Below are 23,819 nucleotides of genomic sequence, written 5' to 3' on the forward strand. Positions count from 1 at the left end.
CATAACTGGAAATGTGGCTGAGTTTAAAACCAAATGAAATTATATTTTACACAATGGTGATGATGATGGAAAGGTATCCCAATCAATAAAATAAATAAAGAAAAATGCACCATTTTAACACCTAATGTTTCTTTAAATATACATAAAAATACATAAATCTATCATCTTCCTTGTATAAAATGTTGCTGCACAACCAAGCAACTTCTATGACAATGCCATTCTACTTTTTGACCACCTCATTCCTCTGGTAACAAATATGTGTGAAATATAACAACACTCATTGTGTGAAAACAATAGATATGGTATCTCTATTCATCTTTCAAACATTTACTCCAAAAAGCTACACAATTCAACTTGTGACCTTGACCTTGGATCATTCTATACTCATTTCTTTCTTGTAAATCTGTTTCAAAATCATAAACACATGATAAATGAAGCTAAGAATAGATACTTTTCTGTAGCATATAAAGGTTATGACTCCTTAGCTTTCAAGCTTATCATATGCCTTTCATCAGAGAAGACTTTTAAAGGTTGACCTTATCACATGCCTTTCAGACGAAGACTTCTAAACGTTGACCTTATCACAAGCCTTTCATCAGAGGAAGACTTCCAAAGGTTGACCATATCACATGCCTTTCATCAGAGGAAGACTTCTAAATGTTGACCATATCACATGCCTTTCATCAAAGAAGACTTCTAAAGGTTGACCATATCACATGCCTTTCATCAAAGAAAGCTTCTAAAGGTTGACCTTATCACATTCCTTTCATCAGAGGAAGACTTCTAAATGTTGACCTCATCACATGCCTTTCATCAGAGGAAGACTTATAAAGGTTGACCTTATCACATTCCTTTCATCAGAGGAAGACTTCTAAACGCTGACCTTATCACATGCCTTTCATCAGGGGAAGACTTCTAAAGGTTGACCTTATCACATTCCTTTCATCAGAGGAAGACTTCTAAAGGTTGACCTTATCACATTCCTTTCATCAGAGGAAGACTTCTAAACGCTGACCTTATCACATGCCTTTCATTAGAGGAAGACTTCTAAATGTTGACCTTATCACATGCCTTTCATCAAAGAAGACTTCTAAAGGTTGACCTTATCACATGCCTTTCAACAGAGGAAGACTTCTAAAGGTTGACCTTATCACATGCCTTTCATCAGAGGAAGACTTCTAAAGGTTGACCTTATCACATGCCTTTCATCAGAGGAAGACTTCTAGACTGGAGTCGCATGATCAACTAGATGCTGACCTTGTGATAAAACCCTTCTGTACAGTGACGGAAGTTCCAATCCTGAATCACAGTTCCACACTGGCTCCCTCTCCATGATTTCAATAGCTTCACTTATTTTTCCCATCAGCATATTGTTCTCTCTGCCAGTATTCTGATGTTATCCCAAGAAATAATATGACGTGATTCTTTGCAACGTTCACCAACTGCTGTCATAGATTTTTTCAGTGTACAAGGGTTCTTTAACTCTTGTTTCAAGGCTTCTAGGATTCCCCAATGTAGTCTTTTCAACAATTATCACAATGGAGTTTATAGGGGACTGAGAACTTCTTATTCCAAGGAGTTTGGTCTTTTGGATGTACCAAGATTGAGTAGATGGTGTTAGGGTTTGTGGATCACACTAGCTCCATGCTTTCAGAAGATTGTTTGGAATCTTTTGGAGAGTCCACCAATATATGGTAATGTGATAGTTATACATTTGTCTCCTTTCTCCTTCAGAAGTTCCTCCTTCTCTGTTCTTTATCTGTAAACAGAAACATCCAGTCTTTGTAACCACTAGCCCTAAAAGCTTTCGTAACATGACTCACCTCAAACGTTTATTTTCAACATTAACAATACTGTTCACTCGAAGCAACATAGTTCTCACCAGTTATGCAACGTTGTTCTCATAACTGATTATGCTGAGCGCCTAGCAAGGTAGCTGTTAGTACTATTTTTAGTCTTTGGAAAGACTCAGCTTAGGATCAAACCCAAGACCTCCCACATCCAAGGCGGATGCTCTATCCACTAGGATACCAGAGTGGTCAAAACGAAAGTTAATAACATTTCCCTTGCACTCGACAGAACGTATACAATGTCTGCCTCTTTGTTAGACTTATCAGTGGATACAACACTAATAACTGACAAAAACTGACTGGAGGAAATGATATGGTCCTGTTCTGACTCTGTATCGGCAATATCCCTGATAAATTTCTGACTATTGTCTGTCTGTCAGGTAGGTATTGCCTATTTCCAAACCTTGCCCAACTCACATAATTTCACATATTCAGTATGTGGGTGTCCATGTTTTGCATCAAAATGAGAATTTCTGAAAAACATAGTATATGGGTGTCCATGTTTCGTGTCAAAATGAGCAATTCTGAACATGACACGTAGTTTTTCAAAGGCCGCCTTATTCAGCAATGTAACAGACTTCTCATCTTCATAACAGCCAGGAGCTGCCTTCACAGCTTTCTCTCTTAAGCTATTCCTTTTGTGGCTATATGAGTCATGGGTTCTGACTACCAATTTTAAGGTTTTTGCAGCCAACTACAAATGTTCCCAATCATATACACAGAACAAACTGAATATGTCATCTCATCCTTCTCCTTGTTGTGAGTTAGCCATGGAAATTCCAGGTTCCAGGTATCTTGGAATTTCATTCTTTTGGTTTTATCATAAACATGTTGTATTTCGAGTTCCTTGTCTATTGGTTTTATGGGGATTTATTGGGGCGTCAGAGAGACATCAAGAAACCAAGAAATCTCCGTATTTTTCAAACATGTGAAACCACATAACAAAAAGTCAATCGCCTAAACGCTTGATGCTCTTTTATGATTAACAAAGTAAGTGCCAAACGACAATTTACAGTAAGCACCCAAACAATAATAATTTGGTTTAAATGCCTTTGCTTTGTTTTAACTTTGTTTCACTTTCAATTTTCGCAGTGTTTGACATGTTTATAATTAAAAGAAGGGTTTGTGCAATCCTATAACATGGGATAGATATAATTTTAATATCCGCAATTTAAAATATCAGGCCCAACAGACCACCCAGCTTTAGGAAAGTGGTGGTCCTTCTGAACATCAGGTCACCTCGGGCCAGAGGACCTGCATTAGTGTTGAACCCTGCTATATATATATAGGAGTATTTACAACCCACAGAGCAATCATTAGGAAAAAAGAGCTTTTGAAAAATGCAAAGAATCATATTGTTTAGTATTTATTGATAAAAATGTTAAAAAAATTAAAAATTTGAGAAATATCAATAAAATCTTTTGAAGCTTTAAACAAATGAATTATACAAAAACAAAGAAATGACAATGAAAAAACAGTTCACTGATTAAATAGAAGATGGCTTTGTGACACGAACAAAATCTTATCTCATAATTAATTCACAAATACCTGAAATTTAGACAATAGCAATAGTAGTCAGAGGAATGGTGAGAAATATGCTCATGCAAATTTTCCAACAGCATTCTTGCATGCCAATCCTTATATTGTTTAGTATTAACTGATAAAAAAGATTAAAAGTTTAAAAGTTAAGAAATACCAATAAAATCGTTCCAAGCTTAAACACAATGAATTATACAAAAACAAAGGAATGACAAATGCAAAAACAGTTCTTTGAAGAAAGAGAAGATGGCTTTGTTACTCAAACAAAATCCTGTCTCATAATGAATTCACAAAAACCTGAAATGAATGCAATAATAGTTTCCAGAGGAACAGTAAAATTTTGGCATTTTTGCATCCCAATCCTACCACTATGAGATGAATACAAATTCTGCAACGATTCTGAATGTAGTGACAGTACAATGAATGGTGAACATGTATATCTACCGATGAGGGACACTATAATGAAGATACATGCATCGTGTTTATTATTTCAGTTATATATAAAGTTAGAAAAAGTAAGAGAGGAATTTGTATTTGAAATGAGTGAATTCTTTCTTTACTTAAACAGAGGATTAAGTGATTATATTCAAGGAATAATATTTAATTAACTCAATCGGATTACGTGAAACATTCAAGGACTTCGTTGATATTTTTCTTTCATGAGATTACACTGAAGTAATAACATCTGAATTAAAAATAATAAGAATAAGGAGACATTATAAGATTACATTCTATGATATCATACACTATAAGTTAATTTTAGTCTTTCACTTTGTTTGATTGTACATTTTATTTAAATAAATTCATATTCTGGAACTTGTATTGCTTGTTGGGTTTACTTGATGTTGTTACTTAAGTTCAAACCCCTAGATGTAACAAAAGATTTTCAAATTAGTTGCTGCAGTGGATATACTAGACATCAGACTGGCACCATTTTTATTTAGCAGCAGCAAATCATAAAAAGTCTTCTGTTGAAAACCCATATTAATATGACCTTCCATTTCTGAAGAGTAATGACAGAAAGATTTTCCAGATGCTTGCTATGTTGTCTATACTGGATATCACATTAATGCCATTTCATTTAGGATCAGTTACACTTCATGTGAAGCTGTTTGGTGAAAGCACAATATACGTATGACCACCCATCTATTACAAAAAGATATTTTCAAGATGGTCATTGTGAAGGCCATATTGGAAGTCAGATTAGCACCATTTTCAATTACAATCAACCAGCTATCACAACAGGTCTTTCTGAGAAATTCTACGTTGATGTGCAAGACCATTCTTTTAGGAGGAATTATTTTTAAAAATTCAAGATGGCCACTGTGGTAGCCATATTTATGAACAGCACAATTTTCCTTTAAGACCAAGTAGATACATTAACAATAACAAGATTTTCAAGACAGTCTCTGTGGTGTCCATACTGGGCATCAGGTTAGCACCATTTTCATTTAGAACCAACATGATATCATACAAAGCCCCATGTCAATATGTCATTATTCAGTAGTAGCTACATTATTTCCAAGATGGTTGTTATGGTGGCCATACTGTATGTCAAATTGGTACTATCTTGATTAGAACCAACCAGACATCATAATATGTCTTTCAGTGCAACCCCTACATTGCTTTGATCATACATTAAGAGGGAGCTATAACAACATTTTCAAAAACTGGATGTCAGAATGACAGCATTTTCATTTGTGACCAAACTAGACATCATTAGTAGCCTTCTGGTGAAAAGCCAATGGCAACATGACTTTTTGCTTAGGAGGAGTGGTGAAGAAGAAAATTATATTAGCACCATTTTCACTTAGGACCAACTAGATATCATAAGAAGTCTTTCAGTGAAAAGGTTGACATTATCATCCATTCAGGAGGAAGAGCAACTGCAAGATTTTCAAGCTGTAGTGGCCATTGTGGATAAAAGACTGACACTATTTTCGTTCAGGATCAACTAGACATTGTAACAAGTCTTCTAATGAAAACCCTACGTCAATCTGACTTTCCATTGAGGAGGAAGATATAAAAAGCAAAAGTCCCTCAAAGGGACTGATGCTATACTGTGTAAAAAGAATATCTAGGAATTCAAGATGTGACCATTTCCTTCTTTAAGCTGTTGAGTGTTGAGATAAAACATGTAGAAAGTCTCAAGAAAATCATTTGAAAATATTTCCCCTTTTCAACTGTTCAGTGTTACAAAAAACAATTTGAAAATGTCATGAAAATCATTTGAAAACTTTGAGACTAGTTGTGTTCATAAAAGTCTGCACAAAATCAAATGCCGACACAGCAAGAAACACACTGATTTATGAATATGCGCATCATCACATGAAAAATAATATGTGCCAAATTGCACTGATCCATTTCTGTCATAAACTGCATTCATAATCAGAAAAAGGGCAATAACTCAAACAAAGGTAGTGGGAGCAAATTAACTTATTGACATGCACATCTTCAGGTAATAACCATAATGTTTACCAAGGTTCACTGTCATCCATCAAGTACAGGAGGACTAGTTGTACTATAAAGTTTGTGTGCCAGATGGAAGGATGGCCAATAAATAGTCTGACATGAGTATTTCTATACAAACCATGCTCTTATAACAGTGTGTATAGATGTAATGTGGGATCAACCTTTTAGTAAAGCTTTCCCATTTTGTTGAAACATGAAGATAAACTTATTAAAATTCCCCGAGGTGACAAAATCTTGTTCTATAAATCCATTTGTCCTAACAAATGATAGGTGAGTAAGGATGAATAACTTATTTATTTTAAACCACAACAAATACTATGGTTATCTGTCCAGCTGGATACATTAAACTTTTGACCCTGCGCTTCTATTTAAACATGGACTGCTATAAGCCACCTGTAACAATGTGAATCTGGTAATCACATTCACTTATTCTGTGAACACAATTTGCTGTAAGTGTTGAAAAGAAATAAAAATCTGATTTGTACCATGATTTAAATCCTAGATGTATTTCTCTTAATAATCAGTATCATGAAGTGAGATAAGTCATGTTCTGTTTACTTTTCTATAAATAGAAATGGCATGTTCTGTTTACTTTTCTATAAATAGAAATAAGTCATGTTCTGTTTACTTTTCTGCAGCATAATTTAAAGTTCATTTTTTCCTTCTAAAAGCTTCAAAGATTATCACTATGGCCATGACCAGATTATCACCATGACTGCCCTGTATGAAACTGCCAAGTTCTTGAATTTAGATTATAATGTACCTGTATTACTTTTTCTCTTCATATTATCACTTCTGGACACAACATGTGTCCTTACCTGGTAGTCCAAGGCAATGAATAAAGCACAATTCCATGAACACAGATAGAAGGGGAGATAATCCAACATTTTTCTTAAATAAGCCAAATTTATTATTTTGTTTGTTATTTATTTTCTGGTGTGTGGCCCAAGTATTTAATCTTTGCATGTTTTATGAGATCCAAATATGGGGTTTCACTCTCATTTGGAAATGAGGGAATCCCAAGGGTTTTCTTGAATTTAGGACTCATCATGGCCAGGTTCTGTACTAGTCCGATCCCACCAGACACCATCCAGTAGTATGGCACACACTGGAAAAAAATTTGAAAATAATTTCTAATTATTTACTGTAATGCTAAATTCATTCTGCAATGCCAATTTTTCGTATGCTACCTGTACTTAAAATGAAAACTGAACATTTTTTAACATTTTGCTGCTATTCCAGCTCATATCTGAAATAACTGTATTCGTTTCAGTGTCTTGTCAAACCTGCATATATAATACTGAAAGGAAAGAATCAAACCTCAGGCCTTAAGGTGATGCCAAACTTTCTACATTTATTTTCCAATGTTCTAACTGGAGTCTAGAACCCTTGCACCAATTTCGGTTTTGATCCATGAAGAGCTTCTAAAGTTATTAAGTGGAAATAAATTGACATACAGGACAGAAATATGGAAGGATGGACATATGGACGGATGAACAAGGGTAATACTATATTCTCACCAAGAACATATTTTGGGAACATAATGAAAAACAAAATTATGGCATGTCTCATAATTTGCTTCTTATTTGTTCTGCAGGTGCCTAAATGATGCTGCAAAGAAACCAGCCATAAAAAAGTATGGGAACCAAGTTTTCTCAATTATGTATAATTTTAGCAATTTTCATGGAAGTAATTACCTCATCTTGGTGCAGTGATGATGACAATTTTAGCTCTGTTAAAAGTGAGAAAATGTATGGGTTTTCTTAAGAAACATATTATATGTTTTGATAAATAATATATATTTATGGAAGGTTTTAAAAGCAAAACTGAATACATTTTATTTCTTAATTCAAGGAAGTACAGTATATTGTAGGGGTGAAACGATACACCTGTGCCGCATATCAATACAAGTCATGATATGCAGCCATGCATATCCATACACATGTGAACTTGATGGTTTCTCCATCTTTGGAAGGTAGGTGGTGCCCTTTCATGTATGTTGACATTCTGGTCATATTATAGTATGTAGACTACAGATAGAAACATAGTTATCAAATATATATACATGCAATTCTCATTGATGAGAAGATAACATACATGCCAACCCCTGACGAGGAAAAAGTGTAATCCAAGTGGACAAAAAGAGTAATCCGAGCAGAAAAAGAGTAATTCATATATTACATGATACAAATTAATGAGGATATGTACAAAATGATTTCTTTATCCCTCTGGACTTTAAACATCAATTAGTGCTTCATGTTTTCGTATATAACACTTTGAGCCTTAAAAAGCAACAGACTCTAATATTGCATTTCAAAACACTTTGTACCAGCTGAGACTATAAATGTTTTGCACACCAGTAGAGCACTAAGTGCTGTGTTATTACAGAGCCTGGATCTAAATTCAGTTTTATTTTTGTTAAGAATGCTGAACAATCTCTCACAGTCAGTATTAGAATGATAAAGAATCAATATTCCCTTCATAACCTGACAAAGAAGAGGAAAGTTATATCTTCCAGCTAATGGGTCTTTTAGCTGGCTAAATAAGAAAAAAAAGGCTCTGTCCCCATGAAGTACATTGTCAGGTAGAGTGCCAACATGATACTTCAGGAGTTCTCCATCTAATTTATCAGCAGCCTTTCCTGCAGCAAGGTGCATCATATGACAGAGACAACCTGATATGAACAATGATGGAGACATTTTTCAAAATATAGAATGCAACTCTTTTATGAATTCCAGTCATCACTGATGCAGATTAGCTGAAAACCCCATACAGTTCTGCCAACTTATATTTATTCAAAGCATTATCAAGAAAAGAAAAAATTGTTTTCTCCAGTGGAATCTACTATTAATTCTGGTAATGAAAGAAAGGCAGTCTGACTTTGCCCTTTTCGTTGTCAAAGTCTCTTACACAGACTGGGTTCAACTTTTGTCATCGTAATCACTACTCCTGTCTGTTGCAATACTAAACGGCCCAATTTTCATGGCTTCTGCAATTTTAAGTGAAGTATCTTCTGCTAAACACCTAACAGTATTAGATGATTATGTTCTTGCACATGCATATTTTCTGAAACTTTGGAATCAGGAAACATGTTTGAACAAAGGACCAATGTAGTCTTCTATTATGCATGTCCACAATTTAGTTCTGCTGTAAAAAAAGAAGTTACCTTAGTACTGGAGTTAGTAAAACAAGCTAAATCAAGGTTTCTTTGCTTTACCACCATGAACAATATTAAAATCCTTTCCACACAGCCTACAAGGGGTGTGAAGCTGCACTAGAATGGAATGCTGTAATATGTAGTTCATGTATTTATCTCTGAATTGGTTTTTCATCTTTTCTAATCCATCTGTGAAATTATTTGAAAAACATTTTTGCTCTAACACATGCATCAACTAGAATAAATCCAACTTGACTTTAATTGCCAAATACATATAGACTGGTTCTGTACCAGTTATCAATTTGAACAAAGAATCTGCAAGCAAAGATTACAAGTTAGAAAACCAGTCTGTTCTCTCCTAACTAAACCATAGAGCTGCTATAAATAGAAACTGAGGTAAAAAGTTTGAAAGTACAACCAGCCTACTTCTTGAAAATAAGGCAACTGCTATAAATAGAACATAATACTGTTAGGAAAGTGTATTTAAGTCTACGGACAAGAATACTCTTATGTTGTTGTTACACAGAAGCCATCTTTTCTTGAATACAGTCTGTGGGATTAATGGGTTGTTAACAAAAATGAGAAAACAAATTAAAAATTTTTGGAGGGGGATATATTAAAAACACGTAATCCGAATATATATATATACGTGTAAGGTGTAATTTAGTGTAATGGTTAGCATGTATGAGATAACAACAATACTTCAAACAGACTACTTGCTGGTTGCAGTGAGTTTTATCCAATATTTTAGGCCAATTAATAGTGGCTTCATATAACTCCCTTTGTTCTGTTCAACATGAATGATTTGAAAATATCTTATTACCAATTTTGTATCTATGTTAAGCTTGGAAGAAATTACAATGTTATCTTTAAAACAGAAGAAATAATGCAATTTCCTCGTGCAAAGAAAATCTCATCTAGAACAAATCTGGGAATGGGAATAAGTTTGAATACCAACAAAATCTATCACCATTTACTTCCTGCAGATGCAAAGACTGCTGTAGCCTCATGTACTTGTATTTGTTAGTGAAGAAGGGAAGCTATTGACTACACCCAGTAATATTCTACAATTTTTTTAAACTTACACAAGGTGATAAACTTTATCAGTTTGAAATCTGCCCCATTGTTCATTCTATGCGAATTTCTTTTTTTTTCATCAGCACCTTCATTCACTGGTTAAATATCTCTTGCAAAAAAAAAGAGAAATTCCAAATTTGTTCACCATGTACAGTTTAAGGAGAGAAGATGAGAGGATTTTATCTTAAGGGAGACCTCCCCTTTATCAAAGGAAAAAGAAGGGGAGGAAGAAGCAGTCATAGGTCAATATTTATCTAATTTCAATATCTGTCTCTCTTTCTTCCTGCTCCACTTTCTTTTCTTTGTATCAATATTGTTCAGTGCTTCTTTCTGAAGGGACATATACATAACTAGCTTTGCCATCTTGAATATGTTGGGAAATAGATCTCTGTGACTGTTATGCACAATCTTCCATGAGCTCACAGATACTGTAGTATCGTTTACTTTCGTTGGGCTCAATTTTTGTGGTTTTGTAGAAAATGGCATTTTCGTAGAGTACTTAAATTTGTGGTTTTGCCCATCAAAAATTGCATATTAGTAGGTATTTAATTTCATGGTTTAACTTCTACAAATACCCAAAATAAAGAATACAAAAGAATAAAACTATGCCGACGCAAATGGCGGTCACTTTGATGTTTAAAACAATACTACCACCTGTTTGAGCATAAAGACATGGAAAGTTCAATACTTACACCGTATTTTCGACCAAGTGAATAATATCAGTTGAAGCCGACGCAGCCAGCAACACTAAAACAATAGTTCCATCTCTATGAGCACAAATAAAACACCTGTCAAGATTAAACAGGTTGCCATGTTTAAGTGCTCAACATCAAAGGAAGCCGATGCAGCCAACAACGCTAGGCCAATAGGTTATTAAAGTATATATGAATGATTTCTTTCTTAAACCACTGTCCATCAAGTTGCACCATCAGTACTTTCTGATGATCATGACATTATCACAGTGGCTTTAAGAGTGGTAAAATTTCACTTAGAACCTCCCCCCCAGGCTGAATGAATAATTGCAGCTCACGCGACAATGAATGAAAGATCGGACCTAATTATCAGTGGTTTTGAGAAAGTTGGACTTGTTTAATTCAGCAATTTGGGGATTATTTGCCTAAGAAGATTTTGTGAGTACCATGAGACTTGATTAACACGATGGTGATACAGTGGCTTTGTCCAAAAATCTGTGAAGTGTGAGCTTTAATACTCTGTTGTAATTAGTGTATATACATAGTGTTTCATTAATAATAGTGTTTCAAGAAATAGTTACAGTATTTTACTGGACTGTTGTTCTTTTGGGTTACAAATGCATGGAATGTGCTTTCAGAAGGATTTATGTTTCAACAACAGTTGTACTGGAATGAAGGATCGATTTGAATAAGTATTAAACTTAATTTTCCTTTACTGTTACTTTGCACTATTTTTCCTTTCATTTTCAGCATTACTAATGTTTGAATACCTGATGTTTTTTCTCTATTTTCTCTCTATCCTTTCTTACCTCACATATCAAATTAAGGCAGTGAGTGTAAAATTACGTCTATTGGATACCTTATCGGCAGTGAGTGTAAAATTACGTCTATTGGATACCTTATCGAACGTGTGCATTGAAACAATATAAAATGATTTACAATTCTTGTTTCAAAAAGTTAAAATAAAAAATAAAACAAATACATGTAAAAGCTAATACTTAATTACCAGATTACATTATTGACCTTGATTTATCAAATACTAGTAGCTGTGTTAATCTCAAGGAATGAAGCACTGTAAGATATGGATGGTGGAGTCATCATCCCATGTGGCTCATTTTTCATTGGGGATTTAACTTTGTGGTTCAGGGAAACAAGGAAAACCAAATTATGATTTTTTACCAACATAAACTTCCTTTGTTAAATCAGTAGTTTACTGACTACTATGCCAATTTTCTTATCTGTTGTATTTAGTCCATCAATGCTCGTGCAGACAGAGGTGTTAAAATAAATATCTTTACTTCTTTATTTCATTTTTTTAACCCCTAATTTATCGTAACCCTGATATGGTTTTGTAGCACATGAGCCACAGACGAAACTGATTAATTAAAACAATGAAATTTGCGTTATACTTTTAAATTGTCTGTATTTTAATTAAGCTCAGTATTCTGCCCTTTGTACATTTAATTTTGAAATACTACTGACAGTGTCATGTTGTCTATTTTTATATCTATCCAGCATGTACATCTGGCTCGTATTTAACATCATTTTGGGCTTAAAATCATTCACTGGCATCTCCATTAACACTTTCCCAGCTCCAATAATTTGATATACTTCATAACTTTAAAAAGTATTGTCATAATCACTATCATCAGCAAGTATTTGCCGAACCAATTCATAATGAACCATGCCGGGAATCCTACATATTGGGTTATCAAGGTAGAAAGTATTTTAAACAAGCATTTGTAAAACTTTCTTCATGAATGGTTCAAACTATGCCACAATGCTTATTTTTGAGCATGTTGTGCTAATCAAATTTAGTTTCACAACCATTTATGTCATGCTTGAAGAACCAAAATGTCTAAATAGTAGCATACCCAAAAAACAGATGTTGCGACAAGAACGGTTAAATACAAACTGTATACTTCACAGCACATTTTTATATTTGGGACTTTCAACAAATTTGTGGGAGTTCTTGCGTTTCACTGTTCTCCAAGTGTGTGAATTCATGCAAAGTTTGCACATTTCGTGCAATTGCACACCCTGACAGCATCTTCACTTAAGTACTTGACAAATCTAATGACTTTCCCCAAAAAGTCTCTCTTTTGCTCTGCCAGTACTTCATGTCGGTCATGCAGAGAATAAGCTACATTGATTTCTGATTGGTGGTTATTGTTTGACCTGGATTGGAACAAGCAATAACCATAAATGAGATTTAAATGTAACATATATTTACCGTGCAACACACCGGACGTGTAGCTTTCAGATCGACCAAAGGAGTCAAGATAAATTTCAAAGCAGAAACTTCATATGAAAGTAGTTATTATATGATTAGTAAAGTACTTCATTATACGTGTGGAACACATATGGAATGTGTTGTATATGCTGAACATACTTCTGGGTTAAGATAATTAGTATCAAATTGGGAAGGGGTGGGCCAGATTATGAACCATGTCATTTTGTGTTAACTTATAGACAGTGAGTGGGTACTCTCAAATAGTTGTTTATGATTTTACTAACAATCATGAGTGCCTGTGCCTGCAAATGCTTTTTCAGATCGATTATAATTTAAATTTAAAGAATAACAAGACAACTAATAATAATTCCTGACTACTGAAGACTAAAATAACATGCATACATTAAGTAAATTTTGTATTGATTTTCCATCTCTTGTATGGATATGTGTATTGTTTCAGCAAAAGTATCGATGTTTTGATGTATTGGACAAATGATTTGATAAATTGTTTCACCCCTAGTAAATTTTTTGCCATTGTGAACTCGGGATCATCTTCCATGGTCATAAAAACAATCTCAGACTCTATTCAAACTTTTGACATCTGATCTGATTGGTCAGTACTCAGACTCAACTCTAACTTTTCACATCTGATTGGTCAGTACTCAGCTAATACTTAAGAAAACATCGTAACTTTGAGTCTGAGTTTAAGCATGAGAAGATAATAGTATGCCGAGACAAATAAAGTATATAGTGCACTGTCCAGACCACTCTGGGTCACTACCATGGTGTCTCCATGTAAGGCACTTTTATTGCCTTGGTATGGCACAGTTTTAGGTGTTCATGTGCTGTCAAACACTAAATCAAACCAATGAAGCATGATAATGGTTTTATAACCTCCAGTTGGCCATGGAATTTGGGGCAAACTCGGATCATTTGCATCCTGGAGTATGCTCCAACTTCAGGATTATGTACTGGCTTGCAGTATTTCTAACTTTTGCATATCTGAATTCGTAAAGAAATTTTTAAAGGATTTTAAAAAGAAAATATGTAAATTAATGAGAGCCTTGCATACTTACACTGGGAAGTTGGCATCCAACAAGAATTAAAAAGATGCTAAAACCTCTGAAGATATAGTTCAGAACTTCCTGCAGCCTTGATAGCTTTAGCTTCTGCAAATAACTCACCTGGAATCAAAGAAGATAATAAAATCACAGATATAGTACCAGACATTGCTCAAAAAGCAACTATGGCAGGTATTAGTATGCATATGCTGACCAAACCCTAGGGCAATAGCAACATTTGTTGGCCCATGTGTTACTTATGGACAGTGTGTAAAACTTGCCAAACATTTCTGCAAGGCTACAGGACCAGTAACCTGGAAATGTTTCTGGCCCTATCCACAGCCAGCTGGCCCTACCTTCCATCATACATGAAGACAAAATGTTTCCAATGTCTTAATGCAGCTAGATATGAATATCAGCCTTTAGCATGATGCTTTAGATAATGAAAACACAGAACATAAAGGAAAACACAAAATAAGATATCTATCTCACAGTCAAATTTATTAAATTCTGCTTGACATGGCCACTGTATACTGACTAGGCCAATGATGCTTATTGTCCAGCTGATCCAGATGCCTGACATGGCCACTGTATACTGACTAGGCCAATGATGCTTATTGTCAAGCTAATCCAGATGCCTGACATAACCACTGTATACTGACTAGGCCAATGATGCTTATTGTCAAGCTGATCCAAATGCCTGACATGGCCACTGTATACTGACTAGGCCAATGATGCTTATTGTCAAGCTAATTCAGATGCCTGACATAACCACTGTATACTGACTAGGCCAATGATGCTTATTGTCAAGCTGATCCAGATGCCTTACATGGCCACTGTACACTGACTAGGCCAATGATGCTTACTGTCAAGCTAATCCAGATGCCTGACATGGCCACTGTACACTGACTAGGCCAATGATGCTTACTGTCAAGCTGATCCAGATGCCTGACATGGCCACTGTATACTGACTAGGCCCATGATGCTTATTGTCAAGCTGATCCAGATGCCTGGAAATAAAAACCTCTACTGAATGCAGACTACATGAGAGTTATTTTCTCATTTCAACCAGATTCGCAAGTGGTCATCAGAAACAATTTCCATTATTTATTTGTCATATGGTTTCAATTACTAATTTTAATAGCATAAAATGTACAACTTGTAGATTACATTTATTTGATATTAAATTACATGAAAATCGAACTGGTCTAAAGCAGTGGGGAAATAATCATTTGCCCCATCCCATGGTGAAATTAGCTGGCACTGGACCAGCAGGCTGGCAGCAAGTTCACATGCTGCATATGTAACTGGACTAAATGACAAATGACTGAAGCAATAGAGGAAGGAATTTAGCAATAAAATCCTATTCCACAGTCACAAATTCAAAATGCCAGGAAATACCATTGCAACCCAAGTGTGTTGTCCTTATGTTTTAGTTTAATAAATTTGAATAGATAGCATAAAGAAAACACAAATGTTATTTAACTAAAGTAAATTGTCACATGAGGAAACTAGTTCATCATGCAAGGCAACAGTTCTTGTTGCATGGAAAAAGTTCACTGACAGGAACCTAGCGGTCACATTTTAGTTTATATATGATATGAATTCTCTTCATTCACATTATAATAGGCAAATGAACAAGAACTACCCAATTTGTAAATTGCATTTTCCTCTATACGTATTACTTACAATCTCCACGGCATAAATTGCCTGAAAAAGCCATACACTAATATTTCAACTCTGTTTTACATTACGTTTTGTTTATGTGGTTTTAATGACACTTTTAACACTTTAGCTAGATCATGCTGAGGAAATGGGAGATAAGTACCTTCCCCATTACTGATACAGTAAATCTGTTAAAAAATATATACATTTTTCATTATAAGCGAGTGATGCTTGTTTAGTTGCTTTGTTGAAAATTATACTGCATGAGTGTAATATAACATAAAATATATGCAATCCTATGGGACAAATACATAAACTATAAATGCTTGATTTGCACATCAATTTTCCTATGAATCAATGGTCCAATCTCTCATTTTCTTTGAAATTTCAGTTGAAAGAAAACTCAGTTTTCCTTCGATATTACTGGTTGCCAAATCGTTGCTGTAATGTATTGTTATGTCATAGGGACTTAAAACTATATAGCAAGACAAGGTAAAATCCAACAAGCATTCAATTTTCCAAAATATAAATTATTTCCCTGAAATATAAAAATTAAGCAAAGTGAAAGAATTAACAATGACTTGCAATATGGTGTGAACTCCTATAATATTTCCTAAATATACTATAAATTTCACTGTAATCCAGAAAAGATCCAAAACTATTCTAAATGAAGATTCTATTGTGCTTATGTGCTAGCACCACTGAAGAAACACTGTTCTAATCTCCAGAAGTTTTCACCTCAAAATAAATTCAATGAAAATTGTATATCACAAATGTCTTGAATGTTTTACATAATCCAACAAAATTAAATAAATATCCAAGTCCTTGAATATTTTCACAATAATCTAACAAGGTGCTGTCTGTTTCGAATAAATGGTTTTCCACTCTGCAATTTTAATGTTCACAGTATAAATAAATCTAGCTCCCCTCCTACTCTTACACAACTGAATTGTAACTTAAGAATGAAATGCTGCATATTTAATTCCTATATACAAATAACCACTTTATGTGCATCCAATCAACAACTCTGAATCATTAAAAAAGATTCCAGGTATTATTAAATTAATCGGTATTGTGAAACGTCTTTAACAGTCAAAACTTTACTTTTTTTATAATCATATAATCAAGCCAATCAGCAACAAGGCATGCATGATATCTTTAGGTCTCTTAGGATCACATGGTGTTGACATGACTGCCATGAAACTATTTACCTAACTTTACATTGGAAAACAACACCTATATCTTGCTATATGATAACACATACAAGGCAATTACAAAAAATAATAAAAAGATGCAGTGAGGAGTGAATTTTACCTCTACATTGGCCAGGTTGAGAAGACCAGCAATGACAGGTACTATAAATGTTGGGTCTGACTGGGTCAGGTCAGAAAACCATAACATGCCACCATACACCATGTCAGGATCTGAAATAAGTGTACACCTTGTGTAAGCATGCCTAAAGGACAAATGAAACCTTCCATGATTTACCAACAACAAGTTTACTGCATTCTAAATTTGAAGCCAAATTCTCCCACTACCAAACCGCTGTACGGACTACAGCTTTTGGTCAGCTCCATTATTCCCCGTGTTTTGATAAGCCCACTACCCTTTAATCAAAGTCCTGTTCAGCAACAATTGTAAACAAATTGGAAATGCTCTAAAAACAATATGTCCAATTCACTTTAGCAACTTTTGAGGAGTATTTGGTTAAATATTTTTCTAATTTTAGTACCAGTGGCTATATGTGATGGTGCACTGCCATTAATGGTATAAATTTTAAAGGTTTTCATGCAATGTTTTTTTCCTGTAAAAATTGGTCAGATTTTAGTCAGTGGTTTTGAAGATCTCATTTGTTTATACTGGCAACTATATCTGATTGTGGATTGACATAATTTGTATAAATTTGTAAACAGTCTATACTAGGAGGGTTTCCTATTTGACAAAAATCTATTGAGTGGTTTTTGTAAAGAAGGAACCAGAATATTTTTTTAAAAATATTTTCAGTAACGCTGACCTAACTGATGGCAGATCAGCATTAATTGTACAAATTTTGAAATCACCCAGTGCCTGGATGCTTTCTGTCAATATATTTTTGAAAGTTGTCTAATTATTTGTCTAATTTTTCATAGCAGTGATAATGTTGGTCATGAATTGGTATCATCCGTGTAAATGTGAAAGGTCTTCATGCCACAACAATTTCTATCAAGATTGGTTCAAGTCCATCAAGTGGTATGGATGAAGTCGTGAATGAATCAAATGTCAAAACATTCAGAAAATCCATAATCTGCTTGTTGGTTGTTTATTTTTAAGCTTTTGATTAAATGAAGACAAAACTAGTTTCAAATACTCTTGTATATTGACAAATTACATATGTGTAGTGCTAAGCATAATGGGTAAGTACTGTACATATACCTGAAAAATCCATGAATAAGAGTACATATCACATCTCATAAAACTCATGTATCATTCACAATCCATTAGAAAACACAAATAACATATGTATATAAAAAATGGTAGTCCTCGTTTGATCTATATCCCATTGTCAACAAACATGTGTCACCAAAACAATTCACTACAACAGCACATGGCTATAGTTGTTTACATGCTACATGTACTAAAATGACCTAGATTTTGGTCACCAGGAGACAGCTATCATCTTGCCAAGGCTATCCAGGGGATGAGGCTATTCATAGGGAAATGAAAACATGTGAACAAATTAAAAGTTTAACAAACATCATGTAAAATGCCCCATCTGCAATTAACCTGATGTCTATCGTTTGAAAAGATTGAAATTTAATTATGTTTTATGCCACCATTGGTAGTGATTTTAAGCATAATTTTTTTCCTGCAAAAAGGAAACTTTCATGGCACAAGAAAACATGTTCCAGTCACTTTGGATAATGCAACAATCCATCAGATTCAGTTGCTTTTATTTAAGTTTGGTGCTGACTTACTCTGGTGATAAATGCTTCGTTTTTATTGAAAACTGTAGTGGGCTTGATCTGATGAATGGTGCATGTGTTACTGAAGTTACCGCTATTGAGGACCAAACAGATGCCCCTTTGTTATTGTGGCAGCAACATCAAAGAATTGTAAAACACTGATTGAGACTGATTTTTTTTCTCATTTGCGTATTATTTATAAAGAATGATCAGTGCTTCAAATATAATCAGTTTTCTTTTAAGTTCCAGCAAAACTAGTTGTTCTGGGTATACTGGGCACATTTTAAAAAAAGATTTAACTCTTGCTTGGTTGACTCTAGCAGTTTCTGCACCTGCCTTCAAAGGTTAGTTTATTGTAGCTAGCCTAGTATCATGACTATTTGAGTGTATTACTGCATACAGTACTCATGCCAGATGTCAGCTTAAGTGGATTGTGATATAACAATGAACTGTCAAAATGCAAAATACTTATTTATGCAACAACAGATAGATTCCAGTGCATTTTGCATCCAAGCTTGTGGTTTCCTTTCATGGATTCATTGACATTCTCCTCTCCAAGATTGTATATACAAGTTTAAAATGGCAACAATGTTGTCACACAAAAATCACCAGAATCAGATTGTATATTTTGTCGCCCATAAGGGGAAAACAATTGCAAACTGCAACACTGAAAGTCCAGCGCAATCCCTGAATAAACTTTTTTTGCTTTATTTTTCATTTTTTTAAGAAGGAACATGAACAAGAAAAATATATATATGAAATTTTAGGAGCCATGCTATGATTGTCTTACATTAGAATTCATATCCAATGCCTTCCCACAATGAAAACAAACTTCTGACAAATTATTTTTCAAACTTTTAAGTCCTTTTTTTTTGCATGAGGAAAATACATGTGAAATTTTGAAACCCACACCATGATTGTATTATATCCAAATTTGTGTTCTAAAGGAGCGTGCTATAGCAGAGTCACACTGCATAAGCAAATATTCCAAATTTGATTAAAATCAGATCAGTGGTAACAACTCTGCAAATTAGACACATGATCACATTATTAATGTGTTGATACTGCTCATTATCAAACTCAATCGAGACCTTGACGATGAACACATATTCCAAGTGTTATCAAAATATCATTACAAACATGGTCTACAGAATGGTAACAAGCAATTGTTGATAAATGGATGCAAGATGGATAATGCATGATAAATACTGGATCATACCATAAGCACGTTTGGCTTTCAGGCTTGAAGAGCTGGAAATTATCAGAACAATTATTAGCTAATCAAATGTTTTTGTTCTTGTTCACAATCTTACTTAGTTTGAATTTAATTGGTCAAATTGTTAAGTAAAAGCCCAATACGTAGGTGGGCAGGAGACTAAAATTGATAATGTTGTTTGTGTGGAGGAAGGAGGACATACGTATAAACCCTGCTTCAAGAAGTGATGCCCCACTCAGGTTCCTCAGACCAAAAGATAAGCAAATCCATACTGGAAGCTGAAACCATACAACAGCTGTGGCCTTAAAGGGATGGCAGTTGTGCTCTATGTATAGTTTACTCTTCAGTTTCTTCATCTGAAAAGAAGTTTTTTTAAAAAACAGAAATAAAACACAGTAGGTAAAGTAACATCCAATATTATTATGCAGTCAATGCTATGTAAACAAGAGACCTATGTGGGGTTGATATCATTCCCCTGGCTACATCACTGGCTTACCAGTAAGTAAGTACCAAAAGAACAAAACACTGCAAAATATCTCCCAAACATTATATCATGTCTATTTTACTTATTTTTCTGTAGTCCAATTAAAAGTCTTACCAAATATAAAAAGCAGAATCAAGAATACTGTCTCTTGCTCATAACTTGGCCCATGTAAGATATGGATCACATGATCCTATTTACTGAAATCTGAGGAGATCTCAAGATCTATAAAGTTAGTAAGTTCAGCCAATCAGATGCAAGACAGGATGGTCATTGCATATTTAACAGCAGAGCAGCACAGCAATGACTAGCCTTACTCAGGGACACATCACAAAAGCCTGATTTGGATTCAAACCCATGACCTTCAGATTGTAAGTCAGCTATCTCATTTATATGTGCTGAGCTGACTTATCATAGAACCCATCTAAGACAATGATTATATAAGCGTATTTACAAAGCTGGAGAAAAAATGGATCAAAATTTGGTCTCCAGAGTTATAACCATTTGAGCCAATCAGATTTAACATTACCTCTTAAATATGTGCAGAGTTTATTCATAATCAAAACTATTCTCACTCAAGTCATAAAGTATTGACTAGCTGTGCCAGTCAATTGCATGAACATCTAACTGATGTTTTCGTGGGAGATTGTACGACTTACATACTATGTTTAATCAACAGCTGATCCTGCTTATTATCAAATTCATCTGAGATCTTGATTTTTATTATATACATGTATGTCCATATTCCAAATCAGATCCAAATCTGAATGGCTGCCTTGGAACAAAGAAGCAACAATTGATGACATTCAGTGATGTTGTCCCAGTAGGTGCTGATGTCAATTTCAGAGATAGTACAATGGCACTCCATTACTTTTTTTGTAAAAGGGGGCCAACAAATGTGTCAATGAAATAGATGAGGAATCTGTGAAATACTGAGTGGATAAAGAAGATTAGAGTTCTGGTTGTGTTAATAGTATAAACAAGAGTTCTGCAAAATGCTGTGTCAGTGAAATATACATGGTTTCTGTGAAATGCTGTGTCAATGAAATAAACAAAGTTTTATGGAATGTTGTGTTAATGGAATAGATATTGCTACTGTGGAATGCAATGGCAATGAATCAATAAGGGCTCAGTGAAATGCAGTGTACATGACACATACAAGGATTTTGTGGAATGCTGTGTCAATGAAAATGATTAGGGTTCTATGGAATGTTGTCAATGAAATAGACAAGGGTTCTGTGGAATGCTGTGTCAATGAAAATGATTACGGTTCTGTGGAATGCTGTGTCAATGAAATAGACAAGGGTTCTTTCCAGGATGCTTTCTTAAAATTTGGTCAAATTCTGATGTGCATTTTTTTTTAAAGCTATTAAAATTATTTTTTTCTAGTCTCAGCAACAGTGAAAATTTTTGATGGCAGATTGATACCATTTGTATAAAACCGAAAGCCCTCTATGTCAAGATACTTGCTGTCACATTTGGTTACATTCTGTAGAGCTGTCTTTGTGAAGAAGTCACTTAAACATTCTAAAGCTGGCCATATTTGGCAGATCAAAATATCATTTGTACAAAACTTAAAACCAACTTGGCCTGGATGTTTAATGTCATATTCTCTCCATGTTTTTTAAAAGAAGTCGTGCAAAAAATCTGATGTTGATGCTGTAAATGCCACTACAGGCAAGGCTGGTAATAGGACTAGTACATCAGTATTATTCCAAAGTTTCTATTGAATACAACAAGGATTATGCTATCAGGTGAAGTGTGCAAAATAATCACCTGTAACTGCATGACTTCAGCTGAAAATATGTAAATGCAACAACAAAGTAACACACTAAACTTGAGGCATCTGCAACAATCATCTAGCTGTGTATGTGATTTTAAGTAACAATTTACTGTATATTTTGTTTGGACATACTAAATGTATACAGGCCTATTGACTATCCAAATACAATGGAATACATGTATACAGACCTACTGCCTAATCCAATTACAATGGAATACATGTATACAGACCTATTGACTATCCAATTACAATGGAATACATGTTTACAGGCCTATGTACCATCAAATTACAATGAAATACAAATATGCAGGCCTACTGACTATCCATTTACAATGGAATACATGCATACAGGCCTATTGCCTATCCAATTACAATGGAATACATGCATACAGTCCTAAGGCCTATCCAATTACAATGGAATACATGCATACAGGCCTATTGCCTATCCAATTACAATGGAATACATGCATACAGGCCTATTGCCTATCCAATTACAATGGAATACATGCATACAGTCCTAAGGCCTATCCAATTACAATGGAATACATGCATACAGGCCTATTGCCTATCCAATTACAATGGAATACATGCATACAGGCCTATTGCCTATCCAATTACAATGGAATACATGCATACAGGCCTATTGCCTATCCAATTACAATGGAATACATGCATACAGTCCTAAGGCCTATCCAATTACAATGGAATACATGCATACAGGCCTACTGACTATCTAATTACAATTGAATACGTGCATACAGACCTATTGCCTAATCCAGTTACAATGGAATACATGCATACAGTCCTAAGGCCTATCCAATTACAATGGAATACATGCATACAGGCCTACTGACTATCTAATTACAATTGAATACGTGCATACAGACCTATTGCCTAATCCAGTTACAATGGAATACATGCATACAGTCCTAAGGCCTATCCAATTACAATGGAATACATGCATACAGGCCTCCTGACTATCTAATTACAATTGAATACGTGCATACAGACCTATTGCCTAATCCAGTTACAATGGAATGCATGCATACAGTCCTACTGCCTATCCAATTACAATGGAATACATGCATACAGGCCTACTGACCATCTAATTACAATTGAATACAAGCATACAGACCTATTGCCTAATCCAATTACAATGGAATACATGCATACCGTCCTATTGCCTATCCAATTACAATGAAATACGTGCATACAGGCCTACTGACCATCTAATTACAATGGAATACAAGCATACAGACCTATTGCCTAATCCAATTACAATGGAATACATGCATACCGTCCTATTGCCTATCCAATTACAATGAAATACGTGCATACAGGCCTACTGACCATCTAATTACAATGGAATACATGCACACAGGCCTACTGACTATCCAATTACAATGGAATATATGTATACAGGCCTACTGTTCATCCAGTTACAAAGGGATACATGTATACAGGCCTATTGACTATCCAATTATAATGGAATACATGTATACAGGCCTACTGTTTATCCAGTTACAAAAGAGATACATGCATAGAGGCATTCTGACTATCCAATTACAATGGAATACATGTATACAGGCCTACTTACCATCAAATTACAATGTAATACATGTTTACAGGCCTATTGACTATCCAGTTACAA

The 23,819-nt window shown here is 34.6% G+C and overlaps 1 protein-coding gene across 4 annotated transcripts in view; it reads right to left on the reverse strand.

Annotated features, from left to right (window-relative positions):
• Positions 1-3,203: 3,203 nt before the first annotated feature.
• Positions 3,204-23,819, reverse strand: part of LOC149806189 (cytochrome c oxidase assembly protein COX18, mitochondrial-like) — a 33,066-nt gene continuing 12,450 nt past the window's right edge. For all 4 annotated transcript variants that reach the window (XM_089951101.1, XM_089951103.1, XM_089951102.1 and 1 more), the window contains 4 exons: positions 20,107-20,260; positions 17,061-17,170; positions 14,097-14,204; positions 3,204-6,969 (listed from right to left, as the gene is read on the reverse strand). In XM_089951101.1, coding sequence (XP_089807227.1) covers positions 6,784-6,969; positions 14,097-14,204; positions 17,061-17,170; positions 20,107-20,260 — 558 coding nt within the window. In that variant the 3' untranslated portion in view covers positions 3,204-6,783. The remainder of the gene's footprint in view (positions 6,970-14,096; positions 14,205-17,060; positions 17,171-20,106; positions 20,261-23,819) is intronic.

Source organism: Sinohyriopsis cumingii, chromosome 2, assembly GCF_028554795.1.
Source record: "Sinohyriopsis cumingii isolate HCF-2022 chromosome 2, ASM2855479v2, whole genome shotgun sequence".
Classification (NCBI taxonomy): Eukaryota; Metazoa; Mollusca; class Bivalvia; order Unionida; family Unionidae; genus Sinohyriopsis; species Sinohyriopsis cumingii.